Source organism: Thermobia domestica, chromosome 16 (assembly GCF_964235325.1).
Source record: "Thermobia domestica chromosome 16, izTheDome1.hap1.1, whole genome shotgun sequence".
NCBI lineage: Eukaryota > Metazoa > Arthropoda > Insecta > Zygentoma > Lepismatidae > Thermobia > Thermobia domestica.
In genome coordinates, this window is record NC_137469.1 from 38,549,306 (window position 1) to 38,574,960 (window position 25,655).

The 25,655-nt window shown below is 32.2% G+C and overlaps 1 protein-coding gene across 2 annotated transcripts in view; it reads right to left on the reverse strand.

The window, feature by feature from the left end:
- Positions 1–2,425: 2,425 nt before the first annotated feature.
- Positions 2,426–25,655, reverse strand: part of stol (voltage-dependent calcium channel subunit stolid) — a 483,866-nt gene continuing 460,636 nt past the window's right edge. For both annotated transcript variants that reach the window (XM_081742355.1, XM_081742354.1), the window contains 4 exons: positions 21,336–21,459; positions 19,187–19,409; positions 11,158–11,350; positions 2,426–9,851 (listed from right to left, as the gene is read on the reverse strand). In XM_081742355.1, coding sequence (XP_081598481.1) covers positions 9,744–9,851; positions 11,158–11,350; positions 19,187–19,409; positions 21,336–21,459 — 648 coding nt within the window. In that variant the 3' untranslated portion in view covers positions 2,426–9,743. The remainder of the gene's footprint in view (positions 9,852–11,157; positions 11,351–19,186; positions 19,410–21,335; positions 21,460–25,655) is intronic.

Here is a 25,655-nt window from a genome sequence, read left to right on the forward strand (position 1 = left end):
TAAACCGATATAAGTTTTCAAAGTTGTAAAGTCCGTTTGGATACACCCTGTATATGTTACAAAATTTAACTTTTAAAAAACTAAGGAAAATTTGAATACATTTCAAGAAGAAAACAATAAGATCAAACCATTAAAATTCCAGCTTATTTCAAAGAAAACAGAAAAATAATTCTTCACATAAATCAATGAGCTAAAAAAGCAAAGATGGCGCAGGTATTCCACACCGTTAAGTATAGATTTCATTATAGTAATCTAATCTTAACGACAAGACATTATATACTACGATGACATTTTTTTTTAAAAAAAATGCCAAAAATATTCCCTCATTCTAGCATGTACGTGGCAACCAATTGGTCATTACTTATTAACATATAAAGGGAAAACATAAATAAAACCAACTAATATTAAAAAAAATACAACAAATAAATTCGTAAAAAAATTGGGAAAAAGTAGGTAACGTAATGCGTACAAGATCTTCGAGAAAGAATGGTGGGGTTTTTGAAGTGCCTGCTAGCATATCGTATATTTTAATCACGCTCGAACCTAGCTATAGGAGCTAAATAAACGGTTCTGCTTGGTTCAAAGTATCCGTTTCTCGCCACGTGTAGCATATATATATATAGCATAAATCAAACGCCATACGCTGTAGGTTCTAGTTGTCGAGCATGCTACTGAACGGGGCTAGTAATAAAAATTGGTTTTGGCGTGGGTTCAAACCCGGCCCAAGGAAAGTTTTTTTTTAATTTTCATAACACTTTTATCATTGAAATAAGATGAAAAAAATACTTACTTGCTCTTGTACGTAATATACAATGCATAAAAAGTGATTTACTTACGTTACGAAACATAGCTGAGTAAGCGTCAGCGAGCGAAGGGGGTCAGAAGCCCCAAGGGGCTCGTTTTATTCCACCTTTGCCCCATGATAATACCACGTGACATTACGTCATGATTGAATGGTACAACTTCAATGTAAATCTAACCTCACTCACTTCCTTATCACGTGAAAAAAAATATGCGTGCTGCTATGTAGGAATGATACCACTTGAGTTGTTGAATGATACACTGTTACGTTAAACAACTCAAACAATTTATTCAGTGCAAAAATAAATATAGTGCTACCAGAATCCTCTATACTGTGAAAATTTAATTAAAATGTGTTTACATGTCAGTATATTTCTATCCATATCAGTATATTTCTATGTATGCACCATTTACAGCACAACAAATGTTCAAGCGAAAATCAATTTCATTCACAGTGTTAAAATCGATAATGTGAACCATATGAAAGCAGGAATCAACGAGGAAATTCGCATTGTTACCAAATACAGGGTGCTTCAAAAAACAGGAAATTTTGAAATTTAAATAATTTCACGAAAACAAATTTTTAAGAAAACTCATTTAATAGTAAAAATAATGCCATTTTTAGAATACACAAAAAGAAATCACAAGTTTACAAATCAGGGGATCAGGGAAGCCATTGAATGCCACCATTTTTCGAAATTGCATATTCCCCCAAACAATTGGCGTACAGCAGGAATCAATATTCGTGCTGTGTGGGACGTTGATCTATCTTGTTGAAACCAGGCTGTGTGAATAATGTGTGGAAGTCTCTGTAGTTGCTTTACAACAAAGGTTGCAAGTATGGCGACGTAAGGATTCGATTTGACTGTAATCGCATGGCCATTCTCGTCCTCAAAGCAATAAGGGTCCATCACACCGTATGATGACATAGCACACCGTATAGTAACTTTGTTGCTGAGCAATGGATGCTGGTGTAACTCCATAGGATTGTCTTATGTTCGTGGCGCCCAAAATTAAAATGGCGGCGGAATTCTCTATTTGCTCCCTATACACTGCCATTGTTCTTGTAAAACGTTTTGATCGCGAAAGTACGTTGCGCACCACTCCAAGCATTCATGATAACTAAATGGCAGGGTGTCGTTGACAGGCTGGTGTATGTTTTCAGTGTTACCAAATGTTCACTGTTGCCAACACAACTTTCAAAATTTCTCGTTTTTTTGAGTCACTCTATATATTCTCGATAGGATCTGGTCTGAAATTTACTATCTTCTGGTCGTGTGTCGTGTTGCGAGTGGTGTACACATAGAATTGCTATCTAAACGCACTTTAATTAATTTTTCACAATATAACGGACTCTGGTAGCACTGCATTTGTTTTTGTACTGAATAAACTATTTTAGTTGTCAAGTAAACCTGTATATTCAACCACCCGAGTGCCAACACTTGGCTTCACGAAACCCCACCATTTTTTCTCAAAGACCCTTTATTAATCTCAATTTGTGTATATAAGAGTAAAATGTTAAAAAACTTTCTATTAAAAGATAAAGTAAAAAAATGAAAACAAATAAAATATAAAAACATATGTTATTGACAACGAAATATACACTATTACTCAACAAAAGAAATTCAACTATACAAAGGTAATTTTATTGTGAATATCTTTGATAACAGTTACAGCAATGCACAAATGCTGAAACATGAAACAAGGTTAACATACGTTTTATTTTTTCATTTTCCTTTAATTTGTTTTTTCGAGTTTATTTCCTTCTTCTTCTTCTTCTTTTTTATTTTATTCCCTTGTACTACAACAGACAAAGAACCAAATCAGAAGTAACAGTGCATAATTTGAACACAGAAAGAATACAAAAATTTACTCACTTTATTATTTTTTTCACGCATTCAGAAGCAAATAGATAAAGAAGTTTGTATTTATTGTGAATTTGTTTCTCAATATTCAACCCTTGTATGCATACATCTTGTAACCCTTGTACATGTTTTTTTTCTTTATGTCTTGTATGTATTGTCATTGTTTGTTTTGTAAATGTATAGTGTATTTGTAAAATGGGTGCGTACTGGTATGCATATAAATGAATGGAATTAAATTGTATCTGCTGTGTATGCGTTCATTCTTTTGTTACTAAGTTTTGTTTTAGTATCAAACAACAACGAATCACCGAGAAATCTACATACCAAATAATCTATTCATTTTCGTTTTTCTTTTTTTTCTTTTTTTTTTCCTTTAGTATATCAACATCCATTCTTATTTTAATTAGGTTATAGTTTCTTTCAAGATTATAGGGACAGTAGATTAAAATTCTTTTAGAAAACGTTCCTCATGTATTATTAGCACGGTATGTAAAGCAAAAACCGCAATGCAATCAATGCATTCACAATTATAGATAATACGTATAGCTATATATATCTTTTTGAAACTTCTTTTCTTTAAGAATTCATTATTGTCTAGTCTAAAATTGTATTAAATTTGTTGAAAAATCAAGAGTTTTTTTAAAAGAATACTTAAATGAATTATTTACAAACAAACACACAGCCTTTTTTGTTACTCTCTTCTTCATGGCAAAGAAGAAACACAAATCTTAGTTCAAATGCAACAAATTAAACAAAGATATTTATAAAATTCTTGTGTAAATTTAAATGTTAATTATAGATTCATATGTATACGGTTAAAATATCTTGTAAAATGCGAATTAACTTTATTTCTAAACTGTTTCTACCATACAGTTTACATCTCTAACTTTCAATATGATCATTATTCTTTGTGATATATCGTGCAAATTGATTTTCCAGACTCAATTAGGTCAATATTTTGATAGCACCTTCTTGCAGCAAGACGGCACAACCTACAACCTACTACTGATGTAAGATGGTTTCTGAATGTCTTTTCAGACAAGTGGATCGGTAGGGCTGGACCTATTGCTTCATTATCGCATCCGCCTGATCCGAGATACATGAATCTCACGTTTAAGCAAGGTTCTTTCAGTAGCAGTGACATCCTATAGATGAGTTTAGGATAAGTTCAGAATTAAAAAAGGCAGTCAGGTAATCTTCAAGTAACAAGTAACGGATATTTTCAATAAATTGAAAAGTTTGAGTGGAGAGCACCGACTGCAGAATTCAGAGAGTATTTGGCTGTTTTGGAAAATGGACTGAGTGGCGTAGTTGTTAACACATCGGCACGGTAAGCCGGAGATCACGGATTCGAGTCTCGGTCCAGTCCAATAATTTTGCCCACTCTTTGTAAGTTAAGGAATTGAAAAGTAGTTTACCCAAAGGAGAGCAAGTGAAATGTTAGACATGTGAACTGTATTGCAGTGAAACTTTAGAAATAAAGTTTGAATGTGAAAAATGAATATTTATATGATGGATCTTCCCGCTCTTTGTAAATTAAGGAATTGAAAAGTAGCTTACCAAAAGGAGAGCAAGTGAAATGTTAGACATGTGAACTGTATTGCAGTGAAACTTTAGAAATAAAGTTTGAATGTGAAAAATGAATATTTATATGATGGATTCTTTGACATTTAAAATTGCACAAGAACTTAATATTTACCCTTATTAAACAAAATAATGACAATATGCTGACTTAGATGTACCAAAAACAAGGAACAGATCACATCAAAGCAGAATATTGATTACTGTACCATAAAAACATCAGTTTAACTTTTTTTTTTTCGTTTTTACACTGGAAGAATGTAAATAAATCGAAATGTTATTGTTCATGTTAATAACTACTAGAAATTGTTTCTTTAAAATCCTTTTTTTAAAAAAAGAAAAGAAATGGCATGTTGTCTTCAAAATGTAAATATAAAAATACTGTTACTTAAAACATATTATTATTATTATTATTATTATATAAATAGCAGAAGATTTACCATTTAAAAATTGGCAATTAAATGAAGCAATAACCTACGCTATTTAACTATACAAACGTTAGTACTTTGTTTATTGTCAAGGCCCATTACACACTCGAGTTTAACAAGCATTCTTCTTTTACTTCATTTATTAGGAAACAAAAGTAACTTAAAAAAAAATAAAACAAATAAATTTGTAAATGTGTGAGAATTCTGATTGGTTTGAAATCGATTTATTGAAATGTCTACGCTTGGTCCTATTCAAGGCTTTAATATAATGTTGATTTCCTGCAATTTAGACACTCAAAATACTTTTATCCCTTTCTCTGATTTTGTTTACATAAAGAAGATAGAAATAACTAAATAAAAATTAAGTAATTTCATATTTCAGTCTTTCATGCTCATAGGCAAAAATAGTAGAAAACAATACTTAAATATAGATATATATATATTTTTTACGACTTATTTAAAATGTTTTTAAATGGGTTAAAGACAAAATTAGAATCAAGCATATCCACATTAGTGTCAAAATTGTAATAAAAAGTTCACAATAAAATAAAAAATTAATAATTGTATAAACAAAATAAAAATATATTATTTGTCTATTGTTGGATTAATATCATACTCTCCCTGCAGTCACTTTTTATAGGATTTCTTTTTCGTTACTACAGTTCGATCTAGTATTTTTTTTTAAACTGCAAGTACTACCCTATAAAATTCTTAGTACATTAAGCTATCAATTCCTAGTTAAAACTTGGCAATAAATTCAAATTACATACATTTACAATTCATTTTTAATGAATTAATTATATTTTTTTTCTTTCTTACTGTTTTTTTAAATATATCCACTGGCACAGTCCCAAAACTTCAAATTTGTAAAAGTTTGTTTGAAGACATTGCGACAAAGCTTATCTGAATATGATACCAAAATAAAGTATTTAAAACCTGTGCCAACCCACTCTACATCATCTTCATTCTATTGCTTACTACATATTTAAACGCTACTGATTTTTTTTTTTCTGATTTGAATGGAAGACTCATATACGCGTTTGAAATCGCAGTTATCATATACGTATATATACACCCTTTAACAAGAGGTATATATATATATTCACTTTCACCAATTAAGGCAACCAATGCAGTTGGTTATAGATATATATGTGTGTATGTATATATATATTTATATGTGTGTGAATAATATTTATCTTCTTTTAACCATACTACGCACCATCACATTTTTTTTAAACTTTCGTATTTTTTCTACTTGGTCGTCTCACATCTTTTGCACTTTGTTTAAACTTGTCTTCATAGCATGTCGTAAGTTGAAATACTTGACAAGTTGAATATGATAACCATTTAAACTTAGGATGAGGAAGTTGCGTTCCTATTTTTATGCTTTCTTGTTAATTCGTACCTTCAGCACAACACAAGGATGTTCTTGCTGGCTTCTTCCTTTTCTTCTTCAAACACAACACAACACTTTCTTTTTTTTTAAATGTAATTTTAGTCTTTCTGTTATTTAAAAAGTATATTAAGGTTTATATATTCCTTTGGCTCTGTAAACTAATATATATATATATATAATGTGTGTGTGTATTTTTTTCACACATTCACCCACCCACCCACATACACACATGCTTCATTTGTCAATTAAGAGATATTTTTTTGTAGTTTTGTTTTCAAAATCATCCTGAGTCTTCAAGACCTACAGGAATTGTTCAGCACCATATTTACCCATCTCCAAGTCTTAATGTACACTACATACAAGTCCACACATATTTAGAAGAAAAGCTATAATTATTTTGCTTGCTTGCACAGTACCACAAAATATAAAGAAAAAAGTGTATTGTTTTCAGATTACGAAGGATAAAAAAACATTATTTTTTACCGCAAGTCATCATATTTATGCATTAAGAAAAAAGTACTCACATATAGTGAAACACATATGTGCTGGACTAATATTTATTTTAATGGAAGAAAATGTAATTCATATCAGACATACAGTAATTTTTTAATATACTTTTGTTTAAGTAGTATTGTGTTTTAATTATATGTGAAGTAAGTGTGTGTGTGTGTGCACGAAACCACAGAGGTATGTATGCATTTAAACTTTTACATTCGTACGTCATGATATACCGAAACACATTCATGCTTTCCTTTTTTTAACACACCCAAAAGCGTAAACATTATAGTAACATTCATACAAATAATAGAACTGTGAAGGTCTATTATGTATACAATATTAGAATTATCACGGTATTGTATTGTGGTTTATATTTTTACACACACGCACACAAAAGCACGAAAGTTATGAGTCGAAATGTTTCTGTAAAATCGAGATGCTTTGGTTCTTAATTTTGATAACGAGGATATTGTGTTTAGTTTTGGCACCATACAAAAAAAATACATATGTAGACGAAACGTAATAAATTACAAATACTTAAATTATTGTTAAATTTCTTGAAGTAAAATTACTGGTTTAATAAATTAGGCGAACAATATAATGAGGACTACTACTATATACATTCTAATTTATGATATGGAATAGTTAATCTCACTACTCAGATTTCTCTTTATATGTTTGGAATGATATTCATAAATAGAAGTTCTAAGATAACGTTATTTTTCGTAGCAAATTGATTATTGTGTTAGGATATTTAACAAATGATATGGCCATATTTCGCAGTGTTGGTTTCCACTTTGAAGAATATTTAATTTTTGAAGAATACTTATTTTTATATCTTCAAAAAATGTACAATTTTAATTAGTGATATGTGCACGGGTTTATCAACATAGAATGATAATTGAAATAATGAAAAAAAAAACATTCTTGGAGTTGAGTAGATATGGAATTTATAGAAACTTACACTAACATTAGTTTCAAACAGAAATAAACAAATGAATACCAGAAACTTAAGAATTAGTAAGTTTTTTTTTAATATTTATAGTAGTTTTTTAACTCCAGATATGTAAAGATTTTCTAAAATTTTTATACTTGTACCATATGTGTGTGCTGATGAACATTTAAGAGGTACATATAGAGAATTAATATCTAATATTTACTTCTCATCTCAATGCCTTTCAGACAAAGCTTTGTAATCCCTGATAAAATTAAAATTGTCTATTGTTCTTTACGTTTTTTTTCATATTCTTCTAAATTACTAGTATTTACGTTGCCCTGTATCAATGTTTAAAATACACTAATTGTCAAGAATTATTTGGACACATGAATATCGAACACTAGCAAGTACAATTTTCATAACTTGCTTACAAAGACTTCTATATTTATATTTATATTTATATATATATATATTCATATATACATATATGTTCAAGTATATGTGTATATACCAATGTGTATTTACAAGAGCACAAATCAACATTGTAAAACAATATATTTTATATTTATATATATTTATATACAAAATACAACTGATTATCTGGTCTTACTCAGGCTTTTAACATCTTACGTACTTTTCTACAATACATCAAACCGTATCAATTAAAAGAAACGCGATGACAAATCTCTAACAGTTTTTATACAAATTGAAGTATAAACTCAATGATCACTTCTGAGCATATCTTAGATTTTTGAAATTCCCTTCCCTATTATGATTATTGTTTCGGTTACTTTTACGCTTAAAAATACCATGAACTTGTGGGTACTTTTTGATGGTATTTATATATATATATATATCTCAATATATGCAAACAACTTGAACATGATAAGTATTTCCCACAACGTCAAGATATGTATACCTTTCGATATGGTATTACAATATGTATTTGTTTTCTTTTCTTTCCACTTATTATTTATTATATTCGGTTGGGAAAGTTTTGACACAAAAGCAGCACTTCCATTTAACAGACGTCATAGTAAACAAAAATTTTCATTTTTTTAAAAAGAAAAACAAAGCAAAAGTAGGAAAAATGCAGCACAAAGTACATGCTTTCATCTGAAAAATAACCAGCATTTTTTTGTAAAAAAAAGAAAGCAAAATTTCGCTCAGCAACTTACTCACTTACACACACATACACACACACAAACAAACAATCTACAAGATAATATTTTTTTTTTGCAATATCACACAACAATGCCATGGCAAATATTTCTTCCTTTTCTGTTTGTTTTCATAATTGAAAAAACAAAAAAAGAGATTAGTGTCTTCTTCGTATCATTCTGTTAAACTTTTTTCTTTAACTATTACAAGAAAAAGTTCCACACACACACATCTTAACCACATAATAGGATACTGTGCACAGCTAGCTTTCACGGACACCCACTGGGATGATAAGGAGAGAGGCACGACAAATATTTTTGGGAACACCAACAAGCTCATAACGAGAAAAAGGATTTAATGTCCTTTCTGTTTTGATACTTTTTTTAAATATATATATATAGAAAAAGAGTCAAAGTATGTTTTATAGTCACAATTATTAGTTTTTTGCGTAGAACTGCAATTCTTTGCTATTTTTTTAAAAAAAGTTTCAAATTCTGTTGTTGTTTTGTTTTATTTTCAAATACGGCTTGGTGCTTGTATCATTTTTGTTTATTCATTTTTTTTCTAATTGGAAACACACCTCATCTTCATTCCATCTATTTGAGTTTATGGTTTTCCTAGTTTAAAATAAAACTGAGATAATTTCAGAAGTAAGTTTTGGTCTATTTCTCTTCCACCAATCTATGTTAAATCCATCAATCTTATTTTCTTGTTGTTCGCTCACAAATAAACGTGGTATTCCTGTTGTACATTCCGTTTGCGCTCATCTCTATATATATTTATCGTATGTTATACGAGTGTAAATGTCTTTGTTACTTTGTGTATGTATTGTGTGTGTATGTGTGTGTGCGTGTGTGTATACTCCTATATACAAGCAAGCGTTTGCCGTCCATGTTCTTTTTTTTCGTTTAAAAAAAAAACTCATTTGTTTTACTTCTTTTTCAATCTTTCCCCTATTTATTGTCCTATCGTTTTTCTCTCTCTACTTGTTTTCTGTTTTCGTTTTAATTCCTTTCTGCTATGATTTTGCTTCGCTTTTTACCTTTCTCCATTGAAATTTGTGTCTATATGCCTGATCACGAAAAATGTGCTCCGTTAAACAACCACAAAGATATACTGAACACTAGCAACCAACTAGATATTTCTATTGTTCCACATCGTGCACATTGTTTGATCTTGATTTCCTGCAAAATAAACAAATAGGATTTTGTAAATAAATATCAAAAGTACAATAATATAAAGAAAATACACAATCATTGTAAAAGATGCCCTCACACTAAGTTAGTAATTTATTTTTTACGTTTGGAAGTTATCGGATGCATATTTATTATTAGAAAAACATGAATTTTACCTTACATTCTGGATATGAGAATATATTTCAGAACTTCTATTGTCCCTTTTTCAATTCATATAGAACTTATGGAATATTTTAGTGGACAGTGTAGTGGTACAAGATGAATTGAAAAAGGAACCAAAGAAGTCCTGAAACAATATATCGTTATGACTCTCATGCAACGTAGGGGAGGCGCGGTGGCTCAGTGGTAGAGCGTTCACCTCTGGTGCTTGGGGTCCCGGGTTCGATCCCAGCCCCCGCCAAGTGAACTTTGTGGTGGACAAACACCGTGCTCGTGGGTTTTCTCGGGGTTCTCCCGTTTCCTCCCACTTTCTTCATTCCACCATTTCACTCATCTCTCATTATCACCGTCTCCTTTAGCCTAACCGGCATAACCGTGGGACGTTAAACTTAAAGATTTCATTTCATTTCTCATGCAACGTAAGAGTATTTTTTCGAAAAAAAAAACTATGTTTTTTGCATGGCTTTTATGCCTGGGAAATTTTGAAGTTTTTAAAAATATTTCAACTCTATTGAAGAAGTAACGGTACGTTGTAACTTTCATTTTCCATTGTGACTTTTTAAATAGCATTATTATTTAATTTTAATAACTGTATGTTAAAACTATTTTGTTTATTACAAACCACATACAACTATTATTTAAAACAATAGTTCACAGCATTCTAACACAACATGATACATAATCAAATGCAGTTGAGTTCGTTCCTCAAGTCGCTGCCTTAACTTAGATTTTGGGGGAAATGTTATTTTGGCAAAACTGTAATTTCTATAGGTGGCAACACTGTAATTTCTATGGGTCGCAACACTAAAAATTCTTCAAGTTCATATTTTCTGTTGTAGAATAACATTATCTATGATTGTAGTAAGTTGTATTTCATTATCCCCTTTCACTTATGAAAATGAAGCAAAAGAAAAATGGAAAATTTTGTATTATTTTCAGTATCTCAGGTCTATCTTTATTTTCATATTTTTAGTAAGTGACATTTCATCGTGTTACTATCCTGTGATTGCATTTAAGATGAGAAGTCATTAGAAAACTTCCTTATTTTATTTCATTACAGCTTCTTCCAATCTTATTAGTTTTATACAAAAGTGTTCATATCTCTTCTGCCACATTTGAAGTAGCTCTTCCTTACCTCTGGATGATAATTCATGCACTTGGGAGGCCGCCTTCTGTACATACTCTCCCTGGGCTTTTGACATTGTGTTGAAGAATTGTAGTCCACCTCTTGAGGAACAATGCTTAATACTTTGCTGCCACAAGGACACAAAGTATCCACCACTAACAGGATTAAATTAGTATGTGGGATTTTCTGTACACTGAATGGCCTGTTGAAGAAAGAAAAAAAAAATCATACATCATTCTCAATCAAAATTATATAACTGATAAACATAGCGTCCTTAACTAGTTTGGTGATTCTATCAGACAATACATGACTTGTACATAACGAAACGTGTGTTTAATTAAAAAAGAAAAGAAAGAATCATGTATAATCTATATTTTTAAAAAATGAAAGTGACTTTATTTGTAATTGAATAACTCTTGAACTGCCCGACCGATCTCGATCAAATTTTCAACATAGATGAGGTTCGGAATTGGGATTATTTTTATTCATTTCACTTTGACGGTGCAACTTAGGGGAGAGGGAAGAGGGGATATATAAAAATGATCGAAAATGACCGATATTAACGTCGAGTCCATAGTTTTCGAGATCACTGAGATGAACAGTAACACTTCCGATGCCGTTTAAATCCAAATTCAGTCCCGCAACTTGGGGCAAGAGGAGGGTGGAGATATTTAAAAATTATCGAAAATGACCGATATTAGTGCCAAATTCATAGTTTTCGGGGTCGCTGAGATGAACAATGACACTTCCGTTGCCGTTTAAATCCAAGTTCAGCCCCGCAACTTGGGGGAGGGGGAGATATATAAAAATGATCGATATCAGAGAGCGCTGAAGCTATAGTAAAAAGAGACTGACTAACGAAACATATTACTAATTTTTCTTATTTTAAGCCAGTGAAGCTGGTAATTGACTCTAGTTAGCTATAAAACCTGAATTAAACAGAGCTTACCGCACTCAGAAACGAAGAGCTTTTATGCCTTAGAACAGCAGAAAATTTTATGTGCCGAAAATACAGTATTTCATGTTCCTTTTTTTAGTTTTAGGTTATTTTTACTTCCTAATAATTGTATTCGTAAATTTAATTTCCTGTAAAGAGGATAGGTGCTAATGTGCAATAGTTTCTTTGTTGAAGTTAAGCTCTCCTTTTCTGAACCGAGGCGATATGAGACGTGAATCTACAATTTGTGAAATCCAAACCACCATAATATGTTCAAATGTTCTCTCCAACCGTTAACCAAACTCGGAAGTTCATTTATCAAAGATGCACACGCTAGCTACTAGAACAGTGAGATGGGCTAAATGCATAATAGAAACGATATACTTATATGTCAATAACTAGAGGGATTTAGCATATGATCATTGCGTTTTCTCAGACTTTAATTCTGATTTTAGTCTCAATAAAATTATTCGAAGAACAGTCATTTTTTATTTATCTCTAAAATTTTGTGCAATCTTTATAGATATAGACTTACATTTAGCGTACATGAAATACGAACTAACAAACAATAGTAGTAAAGTATTTATGTTACACAACTTATGCATAACAAAATGATACTGGTTATTTGATTTTTTCTGTTCCATAGTTAATACATTATTGCACACAATCGATATACAGCATCTTGTATTAATCGGAAATTTGTCTGCAACAGAAATTAGTTACAGTATCTTAGGATTTAGTTAGGCATACTTTTACTGTGCAGATCTTATTTAAGCATTTTCTTGTATAATAGATGTTAATATTTAAGGGAAATATTAACATCTATTATACAAGATAATGCTCCTCAAAAAAATATTGTAATATTACTGAAGTTAATTGGTAAAAGGTAAATGATATTTTATTAATCTTGATATTAATATTATGTAGATTTTCATATTTTAAATGGACTTAAATAAAACTCAATTTACACTCTGGTGTTGTAAGGTCGTTCACATATGTAGAGCAATTAAGGAAGTCTCGTAACAACTCAAAACTATGTCTGGATAAAAACATTCATTTTAACAGGAAATATAACTTAAGTTATGTAGCAATGTGTCAACTCAATAACAAACACTTCCTACTTCGAGTCATGAAGAAATTCTTATAAATGTAATTGTAAGCGGAAGAATTGAGGCTACGGAAAACTAGGAAGAAAAGATAGGTTAACAAAAAGAGTAGTGAACTCGAGGGATCTTTGAAGTGACCATCACAGAAGAAGATTCGATCTATTAATTCTTCTACGATTAAATCTTGGTGAGTACATGCTGGTTACGATATCGATAATACACTTCTGTTATTCGACTTCATACCAATTTCACTCATATCAAAGTTTTAACTCCTAATTTAATATGACAGTCATTATTAATTTTGTCATAAGGCCACAGCACCAGTTTCGGGTAATTATCTAGTCTGATGTCTCTAGTTTTATTTATCCAATTAAGACATTACTATCTTAACAAATTAATGCTCTATCTAAATAAAATGGTTGAGTTTATTATGAGATTATACTTTAAATTGCCCTCATGCTAACATTTTCATTATTATATAAGTTAAGTATGGATGTAACTTCGTATGTCGACGTTCGATCCAATAAGTTGGCATACGTTAATATTGTACACATACTGCAAATTTCGTTGAATAAAGAAAAATGTTCTTTTCGATCATTCCGACAGCGTTATTTGGCCGTCATTATTAAGATGAAAGATCCATGAAATTATCTTAAAAGAGCTAAAATTAGGATCCTATGAAGAGTTAATCAGAAGAATAACTATCATAAAATAAACTGAATACAATGTAGCGCTGAAAAAAAATGTAAATGCATTATGAGAAGAGAATGGAAATATTGCCAACTTAAAAAAAAAAAAAACTTTGTGAAAAAAGATTCTTGAAATTTCAGCAAGATGATAAGTTGGCAACATTTCGTTTGGTTTCTTCCTCTCGCTATGATATACGTATAGCACTTGATACATGATGCTTGTATGACACATATCAAAGGAAAGAAAGCAGTTTTTTCATCCATTACTATGTCAAGAACCCTGTATTTTATCCATGAAAAGCATAAAATAAGAGAAATATGAATCCTAGACATTGTGCAAAGGAATACAGTATTAAACTGATTATTATTTGTCTCTCATAGTACTTCAGTAATAAGAAGTGAAAATCTAATAAAAGCAGCTTTATTAACAAAAGGAAATATTACTACTACTACTACTACTACTACTACTACTACTACTACTACTACTACTACTACTACTATTACTACTATTACTACTACTACTACTACTACTACTACTACTACTACAACTACTACTACTACTACTACTACTACTACTACTACTACTACTACTAATACTACTAATACTAATACTAATACTAATAATAATAATAATAATAATAATAATAATAATAATAATAATAATAATAGTCTCTACAAAATTATAAATGTTTTGAAGATAAGTTTTTTCACTTAAAGACATACAAGCAATTTCTATGATAGTACCGAGTGATTTAATCGTAAACTTTACTAACATTGAAAAAAACTGAAGAAGGAAAAACCATGAACTCGGTTTTCTTTCTGTTGAGCGGAAGTTAATGCATAATAACATGAAATTAAAACTTAGAACAAATCAATAAAAATATTCGGAATTTTTTTTAGAGAACAAAGTGTCTTTATATAAATATTTTTTTACTTATATTAGCGAATTAAATTTAAATTATTAAGTTGTGTCATCTTTGTTACTCAAACAACGATTGTGCTTTCACCTGCAAGCGGTTCAGGATTAGGCCAATGAAGATAAGGTCCATTCCATAAAAGCTATTTTGGCTAATTGGTACACGTCTCACGTACTAGTCACCGACTTTCGTCGCACCTATTTCTGTTTACTTCAAATGCCAAATTGTCCGTATAATGAAGACTATATATCTTCTCGCTGAGTATTCGGCACGTTCTTGTAGAACGTTGGGAATTCTGAGGCATTAGAAAACGTTTTAGGACTACCTGAACGGTTTTAGACGATATCACTGTTTATAGTGACCAAATTCTCGTTTTTCCGTCCCATTAGCATTCTCGGGAAAGGGGGGGGGGAGAGGTAAAATAACGACATGTAAAAATATTTGAAACAACCGATATAAGTGTTGAATTCATAATTTTTGGGGTCCCTAGTTGAGTGGTGATAGTTTTAGTGTCCTTTAAGTTTAGGCTCAGCTCTCAGTGAGGGTAAGATCCTCGATCACACCCGGGGCGAGCAAAAGGAGTAACTTATAAAACTGATCAAAAATTACCAATATTAGTGTGGAATTCATAGTTTTGGGGTCGCTGAAGTGAATCGTGGCATTCTGTATGCCGTTTAAGTCCGAGTTCAGCCTCCAACAGCACCCCAGGGTGAAAAAGTGACATGTAAAATAATCGAAAACGACCGATATTAGTATGAAATCACTCGTTTTCGAGGGCGATAATTTAATTGGTGATATTCCCAATGTCATTTAAGTTCAAGTTTATCCCTCAGTAGTGGTAATAACCCTAGAGTGTGTAGGAAGGGGGAACGTGTAAAAATAGTTAAAAAAAAGATCGATATCAGTGTCTAATTCATAGGTTTTAGGATCTCTGAGATGAATAGTGACAGTTTCGATATCGTTTAAGTTCACATTAAGCTCTCATTAGTACCTCTAGGGGTTTGTGAAGTAGGTAATATGTACAAATAATCGAAAATGACTGATATTAGTGTCAAATACCTAGTGTTCCGGATTGCTGAGATGAGTAGTCACATACTGTATACGTTAAAGTCCAAATTCAGGAACTATTAGTACTGGGATGAGAAAGAGTGAAAAATAAAATGTCTAAGATGACCAAGATTACTGTCCACTCTATCGGAGTTCATCGTCGAGTACTAAGTTTTCCAGGTCTTTATGTTTTTAGGTGTCAATCCCAATGATATATATAAGCTTTAGTTTAGACAAGAACGGTCATATGTCAGCTAGCTTGGAAATTTGCAGGGGCGACGCCGAAGGCGTTGTCAGTCGTTATTTGTTCCACTTAATTCTTTATTTTGTGATAGGAGCAACGCTGTCGGCGTTGCCCTTTGTTATTTATTCTACCCAGTTCTTTATTTTCTGAGCGGGGCAACGCTCAAGGTGTGGCTCATACATCTATATATATAATGATGTGTATGTATGTATGCATGTTCCACGATAACTCTGAAACGTATAAAGTTATTTCAACCAAACTTAGTACACGTAGTATTTCCAATCTGAAAAAAAAAAAAAAAAATATGTGGAGTAAGATACCCTTAGGTCTACTAGGGGTTAGGGTAGAAAGAGGTAATATGTAAAAGTAATTGAAAACGACATACATACATTAATATTGAATTCATAGTTTGCGGAATCGCTATGATGAACTGTGATTCTGACGCTCTCGATGCTGTATTCAAGCCGCATCAGCATAGTAGGTTAGAAGGGGGTGAAAAATAAAATATTCAAAATGACCGAGAATGGTGTCGAATCCATAGTTTTCGGGGGCAGGAAAAGGACTGACTCATTTGAATTTTTTTGGAACATAGTTAGTATCTACCTCTAGATGGGATTTTTTTTTTCATGCAACTTTAAAGTTCGTATTCTACATGGATAAAGTATTTCAAAATTTATGCCATAAGTAGAGTATCTTACGGATTAATATCATTAGTTTCATTGATACGCGTATCCTAAGGGGAAAAGGATTTGAATATTTCCCATACATCTTTTCTCCCCGTGCAAAGAACGGGTATTTTAGCTAGTATATGTACGTTGTCGTATGTATACACTACCGCTCAAAAGTTTTCGAACACCCCAGATTTTTGTAAGCATCTACTGTGATCCTATTATTTTGCCACGAGAACTTTATTGTCTTGCATCAGATGTACTCCTGCCTAAAGCATAGAATTTGACGACAGTTGAAGCGAGGTCTGAGAGGTACTGCAGACAACATGTCGAATTATAATTCTTAAAACTGAGGCAAAAAAAAAAAGGATATTTCATATATAAATATTACATACCATATACACAACTGTTCAAGTGCGAGGCAACAAATTAGTTTTGTTGATCGATATAGCAACAGTGGGGAAATGCAGTAACAGAAATTTGAAACAAAAATCAGTTTTCCAAATTTTGCAGTTCTCTATACCTTATGGATATGCTGACTTAAAAAAGCTAAAAATGCCATTCTTTGAAAAATATTTACGACGGTCAATATACATCATTTTTTGCTCAACTGTCGCTCAGTGGAAGCGTGTATGTAATGCTCGTCGTTACCATTTCAACGAGCAACAATGGAACCTACGAAACTATCGTAAACACTTTTCAAAGTATGGTATTTCTGGCGTTTTAAACATTAATATTCAACAAGGTATAAAGAACTGCAAAATTTGGAAAACTAAATTCTCTTTCTAATTTTTGTCACTGCATTGACTCTCTATGTTTACACTTTCCAAACAAAACGAATACCTTGCCTCACCTTCCACACTTTTGTTTATACTATGCAATATCTATATCAAATTGTCTTTTTTGGTTTCAATTTTAGGAATTATAATTTAATATATCTGCAGTTCTTCTCAGACCTCGATTTAACTGTCGTCAAATTTGATGCTATAGCCAGAAGAACCTCTGATGCAGGGTGGTAAAGTTTTCGTGCCAAAATAACAGTATCATAGTAGATGGTTACAAAAATCTGGGGTGTTCGAAAACTATGATTGATATTAGTTGTTTGCAACAGGAATAGTGAAGAAAAAATAATATCGAATAAAAATAATGCACAAAAAAATTATATATATATATATATATATATATATATATATATATATATATATATAAACTTTTAGAAACATCTTAAAAACCTTGGGGGGAGGTATGGAAAATTGACCTATTAACCTTCTCCTCCTACTACATGGTAGTGAAACAGATACTTTCTCCGAAATCCGGTGTTGCCAAGAAATTCTAGCTAGCTGACAATTCTCGACCAGAAGAGTGCGTATTCCTCTCTGTCACTAGAGATAGGTTTTGGCGAAAAAGAAGAAAAAAGTAGCGTAGAAACTCCTAATGGTTTGTGTTGTTTTGTTATTTGACACTTTGAGTGGATTTTTTTTTTTTTTTTTTGAGAGGAACAAAATTCGAACTGGACGGCAGCTCTCGGCAAAAATAGGGGGTGAGCAAAAGCTGATCTTCTCCGTCACATGAATAAGGAATGGAATGTCTTAAATGTTTTGTCGAAGAAAAAAGCAGTCTGGAAACTCCGAGTGCTTGATGTTGCTTTGTTATTTGAAACTTTCAACCTGATTTCAACAGAATATTTCTTTTTCCATTGAGAAGGAATGATCTATATATGCAGGCAAGTTGGTCAGTGTTTGTTTATTTCCCCCTTCTTTATATAGAAAGAAAGAACCCACATGTGTAAGCCATTAGTCACAGTGTAATGGGGACCAAAGCTATGGCAACGTCGTTGAACATAAGTTAAGTTACAATGTCACTAGTAAGAGGATATGATTGTTCGGACAGTTCCGATTACCACCCACTAAGGTTTTTAAGGCTCTGCCAGTTCTATATATATATATATATATATGATCCATCTTTCTGTATATCACCACGTAGGTAATATTAAGTCACACTTCCCAATATATCTTGCCTAGTACCCCTTTGTAAGCCCTAGAGATCCCGCTCACTGGTTAATACAGTATATTCTCTTATTACATGAGATTTTACGTTCGATTTCTGAGTATTTTTTTCCTCTTCTTTACTTCATATGATAAAATCTCTCAGTGTCATCTCTCCATTTTCTGGCTTCTCACACTCTTGCCTTAAAGAGGCATCTCCAGTTCGAGAACCCTGTACCAATTGAATATCAAGGGCTTCGTATCGAATATACTGCTATAATTATAATTTGGAATTATATTACTAGATCTTTTGCATGACAATTATTTACACGCCGAACGTTGGATCTTACTTATGAATCTAAAAAGTATACAAATAAACACATAAATAAGCAAAAATATACACACTTAATAATTTCTGTGTAAGAAAGTAATTATTCAGATATACCTTTCACATCCTGTAATGTGGCAGTTCGTTAGTTTTCCTTTCAACGGATTGAACGTTCCGCTAGTATTCAGCCTATCAGGTTGAAGAATGTACAAATCAACCTTCTTGTCGCAGGGTCGCATTTGGCTCTTGCTAATTGGAGTAGGTTCAGTGGCTGTAAACGAAGGTCCTTCATCTGGTGCTACGTACTGGTTGGTTTCGTAATCATCTGAATATCCTGTAGCTGAAAAGTATATAAATAATGCACAATTATTATAATTTTCAACTTCAATTAGTGACGGAACTTAAATTTCACTGCCTTTATACACCAATTCTTTGCAGAGTCTCACGTAAAAAAAATATAATTAATTCCCTTTCCCAATATTTATCAGGATTTCTGGAAGTAATTGCACATTTTGTGTTTCATTAGAACACGGAAGATCGAAAATTAGCCACAAATTGCTAAAAATGAGCACAAAGGGATACTTTTTATGTGGTTAGAGCTCCTACATTATGTATCATTATCACAGTACTTGTAAAAACTTGAAGTTCAAATATTTAGCTTGAGGTTTCTCTTAATGATTCTCTGATTTAAAAAAAAAAAAAAAAAAAAAAAAAAAATGCTGTTCAGGAATCTGCGAACGGTCCACTTATTTCGTAAGTCTTTTCATGACTGCAGGAATACCACTGCTGGTTGTTCCACTAATAATAATAATAATAATAATAATAATAATAATAATAATAATAATAATAATAATATCAGACGCTAAGTTGATTTGGTTGTACATTGCCCTGTCCGTCTCAGTGGGCGTATTTACTGTTGGGTAGGCCTCCAAAATTTGGATAGTTATGATATTGTAATATCTTTAGCTTTCAACATTGAATAATACATGTGGAATGTGGTATTGTGTGTTCATTTCAACATGTAGATTTGAAATATGTAATAATCTGACACAGTGCCATTAAAAAAAACATTGTTTTTGTTAGGTTGGCAACACTGCTAATCTGGTTATACTGCAGAGTGTAGCAAACAAATTCCCCTTTTTTTATACTTGCTTCATACAAAATTACAGACAAGTGATTAATGAAAATGAATGATTATGACCTGATGGAATAGGAATGGGAAGGGAAACGGGAGAACCTAAACAAAACCTACAAACTGCACCACAAACTTATGAGGTCTGAAATTTGAGTTGGGTTGAGTCGATTTTAATTTAGCGTCCCTTTCAGCAGCGAGGCTATATGAGACGTCGACCTACTGATTAACATGGAATCCGAACCACATGAGCTCCTGCCGGAAATCGAACCCGGGTCTCCCTCACCAAAGGTGCGTACGCTAACCGCTTAGCCTGGAATTTGACCAGGGATCCCTAACAGAAGAAGTAAGTACATATTTTTTCTTTATTACGTATTGTGTGTATTTTTTCTTGCTCTCTTTTTCGTTGTGTGTGTTTGTGTATTCTTTATTAGTAAATGTATTTGCATTATAAATTGCAACATGCTAACTACTGGAAGTTCAGACAACAAATAAATAAATAAACAAGGCAGACCATAAGTAATGAGGAGTTAAAAATTAAAATGTATTCACTTTGTATTTCACTAAATATAATTTATTCACTTCTTTTGGAGCAAAATAAATCACCAAGATACAAATTAATGTTTTCATGTATCTAACAATTTATTTGCGGCAGGTAATTACAACAGTGTTACAAAGTGCCTTTCTTCATTCATTTTCCTACTCTTTTTTCACATAGTAGCACATCTTACTGAACAAGGGTGTAGTAAATTGTGAGAAAACACTAACAACTTTTAGTGTTACCTCCTAACCAACCCATCATGAGTTTAACTGCACGAACTCTTTTCTAGAATCTCTAGACAAAAAGTCTGGAGGTGTCAAGTACAATAATCAGATAATGTAACTTAATTCACTGCTAGATTGAATACTAACAGAGCATAATAGCACTGTAAAACGATGGTGACTCATTTATTGTAATTGTTTAGTCAAAGTTTACCAATTAGATATAGCTGGAAGAGATACATCCAAATGATGATCACCTCTCTGCACTGATATGTAATATTAAATATGGTCTGTACATATCATTAAATCTCCACTATTGTATTTAATCTTATAAGAACATCAAAATATGATTTAAAAATGATATAAACATACCATCCTCATCATCTTGCGCTTTTGCCCAGTTTGGGTCCCACAGTTGATATAAATTCGTTTGTATCATAATCCATGCAATTTTCCCAAGGATCCAATGAAATAACCACTGAATTTGATGGAGAGGCTAGAAATATATAAATACAATTTATACATATAGAATGATGTAGAAACATTTTGCCACCAGTAGGATCAACATTCTTTAAATTCGTTTGACTCTTGTTAAACTAACAGAATGCTACAAAAATCTAAACGACTTCAAAAATTAAATGCAACAAAAATGTAAGCTAAACAAGAAAACTCATTAGAACGAATTCAATAAGTTGGTGAAGTCATTGGTTAATATGTAGCAACGATTATCTTATAATAAAATAATATTTGCTCTTTATTTATTCGTAAATAAAGTCACAAGTTTTACAAATATAACGCAATGATATTCAAATGTTGCAAGTAAAATCTTACCTTAACTTTCTAACAATATTGATAGTAATAACTTTCCTTTTAACTAATGGAAATTGTTACTAACATTATCACACAAATTTTTGTTGTATTCTTTATTTAAAATTGTTTCCTACAATTCTTTCTCCAGTTTGCATTTTTTTTCAATCGAATGTTTGTTTTGTAAAAATAACATGTTTATTTGTCACTCTTTTATTTCTAGGCTTTTCTAAATTTAAATAACGAAAGGACAGTAAATTTATATATATATATATATATATATATATATATATATATATATATATATATATAAACAAAAATGAAGTAGTAATCTAAATTCTAATCATTTTAATGACACGCTCAGAAATTCGAATTATCATTCTATTTACAAGTTTATGCAATTTCTGAAAACTATTTGCACTGTCAAACATTCGAATTCTGTCTGGAATCTTGATTACGGAGGATAAAAACAGGAGAAAGCAAAATTAAAACATCAGGAAAAAATAAGGAATAAACTTACCAAGGTGGAGCAGTGCTAGCGACACTTTGTCAAAAGCAAAGATCATATGTCAAATGATGGAAGCGTGGGTTCCAATATGGCGAGGTTAAATTTCACTTTCTTTTGTTTATTAGTGTTAATTAGTATTGGTATTTTTATTGTTACTCTAGCTGTATCGTGTACAAACTTTGTAATTACTGCTTCCCATTCATCATGTAACCATCCCCTATTTTTTTTTTTTTTTTTTTTAATGTATAAACAAATTTTCAAAAATGAGTCTTTTTACTTCATTTCTATCCCCAAGAAAATTTTTTAATCTTCTATTCTGTGTAAGGTTTCTTCTAAATGTTTCGACAGAGCCAATACCGGAGTTTGCGATTTAGCATCCCTAACATGTTCCTTCACACAGAGTTTGAGGTTTCTTTTCGTCTTGTCTATGTAACTGTCATGGCAACTACATTTTATTTCATTGATATCTGATTTATAATTGGAATCTGTGTAAATTGTGTAACTTTCTTCTCTAAGATTTTGGAGGGTTTCAAAGCTGTACAGAAAACTATGTAAAACTCTTCTTGGTACTACAGAAATTCGAACAATTGTTTAAGGTAGACTTCAAATATACTCCCAACCCCAATAAACCTTCGACAGGCGAATTTATTTCATCTGTCGAGACGACATTCCAAGTGTTAAGACCAGAATGAGAGCGAAAAGTTTAGATATCATTGTGTTGCCGCAATACATCTCGGCTTAAACATTCTTAGTGCCAGTAAAGAACAAAAAGAAAAAATATTCTAGGCTTATGACGCAGTTTAGGAAATAGTTGACATAGCATAAGAACTGGTGTATAAAGGCTAACAAAGGCAACAAATACAGTAATTATATCAAGGAAAATGTACAAGAAGATGATTTTAGAGGAAGTAGGAGATATTAAATTAGAATCTAACAATTTGAAAAAAGTGGTGATTTACACCAATAGAATCATTGTCAAGTTACATATTTTAGCTGATGCAGCTGGTAAAGCTCTAAACATTTATGACCCTGGACAGTGTTCGAAGTGGAAAAAAGCAGAGGCGGTATGTTTTATTAGGATTTTGACTCGACATACCACCTATCTAAATGTTGAAATGCAGTGAGAGTATATTGGCTAAATGATCGCATTTCTATTTACATATTGACTAAAAACCATTGGAGACTTCTTTGTAGTTACGGGAAAGGGGAGGGGCATGGAAGGACTTTGATCTCCGTCAACAACTTTCTGGAAAAAAAATCCCCTTATGTCGTATTATAGAGAATCACACACGAAAATGCTCAAAAACCAAGTTTTTATATTAACAATTTCCTACGGGGAAAACTCCCGGACCCACCACTTGACTGAGGGGTATTCCAAACCCCCGGAGATCAACCCTCCACAGTAGACAACCTCTAAATCTGCCCATGCTCATAAAACACAACATTTATATGCATTAAAGCAAGAAGACGCACACATACATAAGAAAGAAACAATTCAATATGGCACATCAAAATATAAACTACATGAACTTCTTTGAAAACACCTTACTTTAAAAATAAAAGGTAGGGAAAAAATAACAAAAATGTCGGTGTTGTTAACTTAGATATAATTTCTACATAAGAAATAAAATCTTTTTACGTGCAAAGCTATTCGTCAATTACTGTGTATAAAAATGGATTTATTAAAGGTATTTATCACCTACTCTCCAGTGACGGTATGTCTTGATCACTGAAAAACCAAACGCGGTATGCCTTCATCACTGAAAAACCAGAGACGGTATGGCATACCACCGCATACCGTCTCAATTCGACCACTGACCCCGGAATATCCATAATTTATATCTTACCAAACATTTACGAAGCCGATTTTCCTGTCAGATTTATTATTCAAAGACAGCGCTAGCCCACGTACAAATTAGCTAAATGGTTAATCAGTTATTTCATTCCTCTTACACATTGTATTAAGAATATTTATGAAGTGGAACAACAAATTTGTAACCCCAACCATATTAAAATGGGCACATGTAATCAATATGCACCCATCCATTCCTTTAAAGTTGTATAGGGGGCGCGGTGGCTCAGTGGTAGAGCGTTCACCTCTGGTGCTTGGGGTCCCGGGTTCGATCCCAGCCCCCGCCAAGTGAACTTTGTGGTGGACAAACACCGTGCTCGTGGGTTTTCTCGGGGTTCTCCCGTTTCCTCCCACTTTCTTCATTCCACCATTTCACACATCTCTCATTATCACCGTCTCCTTTAGCCTAACCGGCATAACCGTGGGACGTAAAACTCAAAGATTTCATTTCATTTTTTCCTTTAAAGTTGGTGCACAAACTGTAACAGTCGTTTTATACAGCAAAAATCTTAGTTTCATTGAAGCAAACGAAATACTCAGGCTCCTTGAAAGTTGCTTAGTATGTAATGTTTTCTCTTTTGAACGTAATATTTACAACCGAGTTAAAGATTTAGCTATGGGGAATCCATTATCACCTTTATTAACCAATTTGGTACTCCAAGGGTTTGAAAGTAAGATATAGAAAGAACAGGTGTTGGGTACGGTACGCTATTACAGATACGTGGACGACGTACTTTTCTTGTACAAAGATAACACACAGCTTTATTTTTCATTTTTAAAAAAATGAACAGTATATATAGTAATTTGAGATTTATGGCAGAAAATGAAATGGAAGGCAAACTTACTTATTTAGATATCAATGCAAGGAGACACAACCTTAAGTTAGTTACTAGTATCCATCATAAGCCCAGAGCCGGTACTCAATACAGAAGTATACTCATTATAAATCTGCGCATTATGCATTGATTAAAGTAAATTTTTGGAAGTAAATCTGACTTATAGATAGAAATTTATCATTTGTTGAAGCTTAGTAGTGTGAAATGGTAGCCAGTTGCATTATTAATAAATTGTTATATCCAGATTAGAAGGAGTTCACTTTTCAATAGGTCAAAATGAAAATCAATGACCCAAAATGGCTGGGTTTACCTATTTTTCCAGATTGACAACAGCAGAAGAGTTTTTCACCTCACATTTTCCTTACAGATTTGAGGCCTTCCAAAACCTTAGAGAAGAACATCACCCAAATTAACAGGTTGACTGATTACTGATACTGATTTGAGGGCACTGGTCCCACGAGGCCAATACAATTTCCTCTTACCTTTGGCTCGATTATGGATAGTTATATCACATTTTTGTCGCGATATTTTGTTTCTCTCGAAAATGGCCAATGGGAGGTAAGCACCATATGTGATGTTCATGGCCTCTCACAGTAATTTGTGACAATGAGCATCATATATGGTGCTCATGGCCCCACACAGAAATAAGATGAGCACTACATATGATGCTCATGGCAGTCAACCTGTTA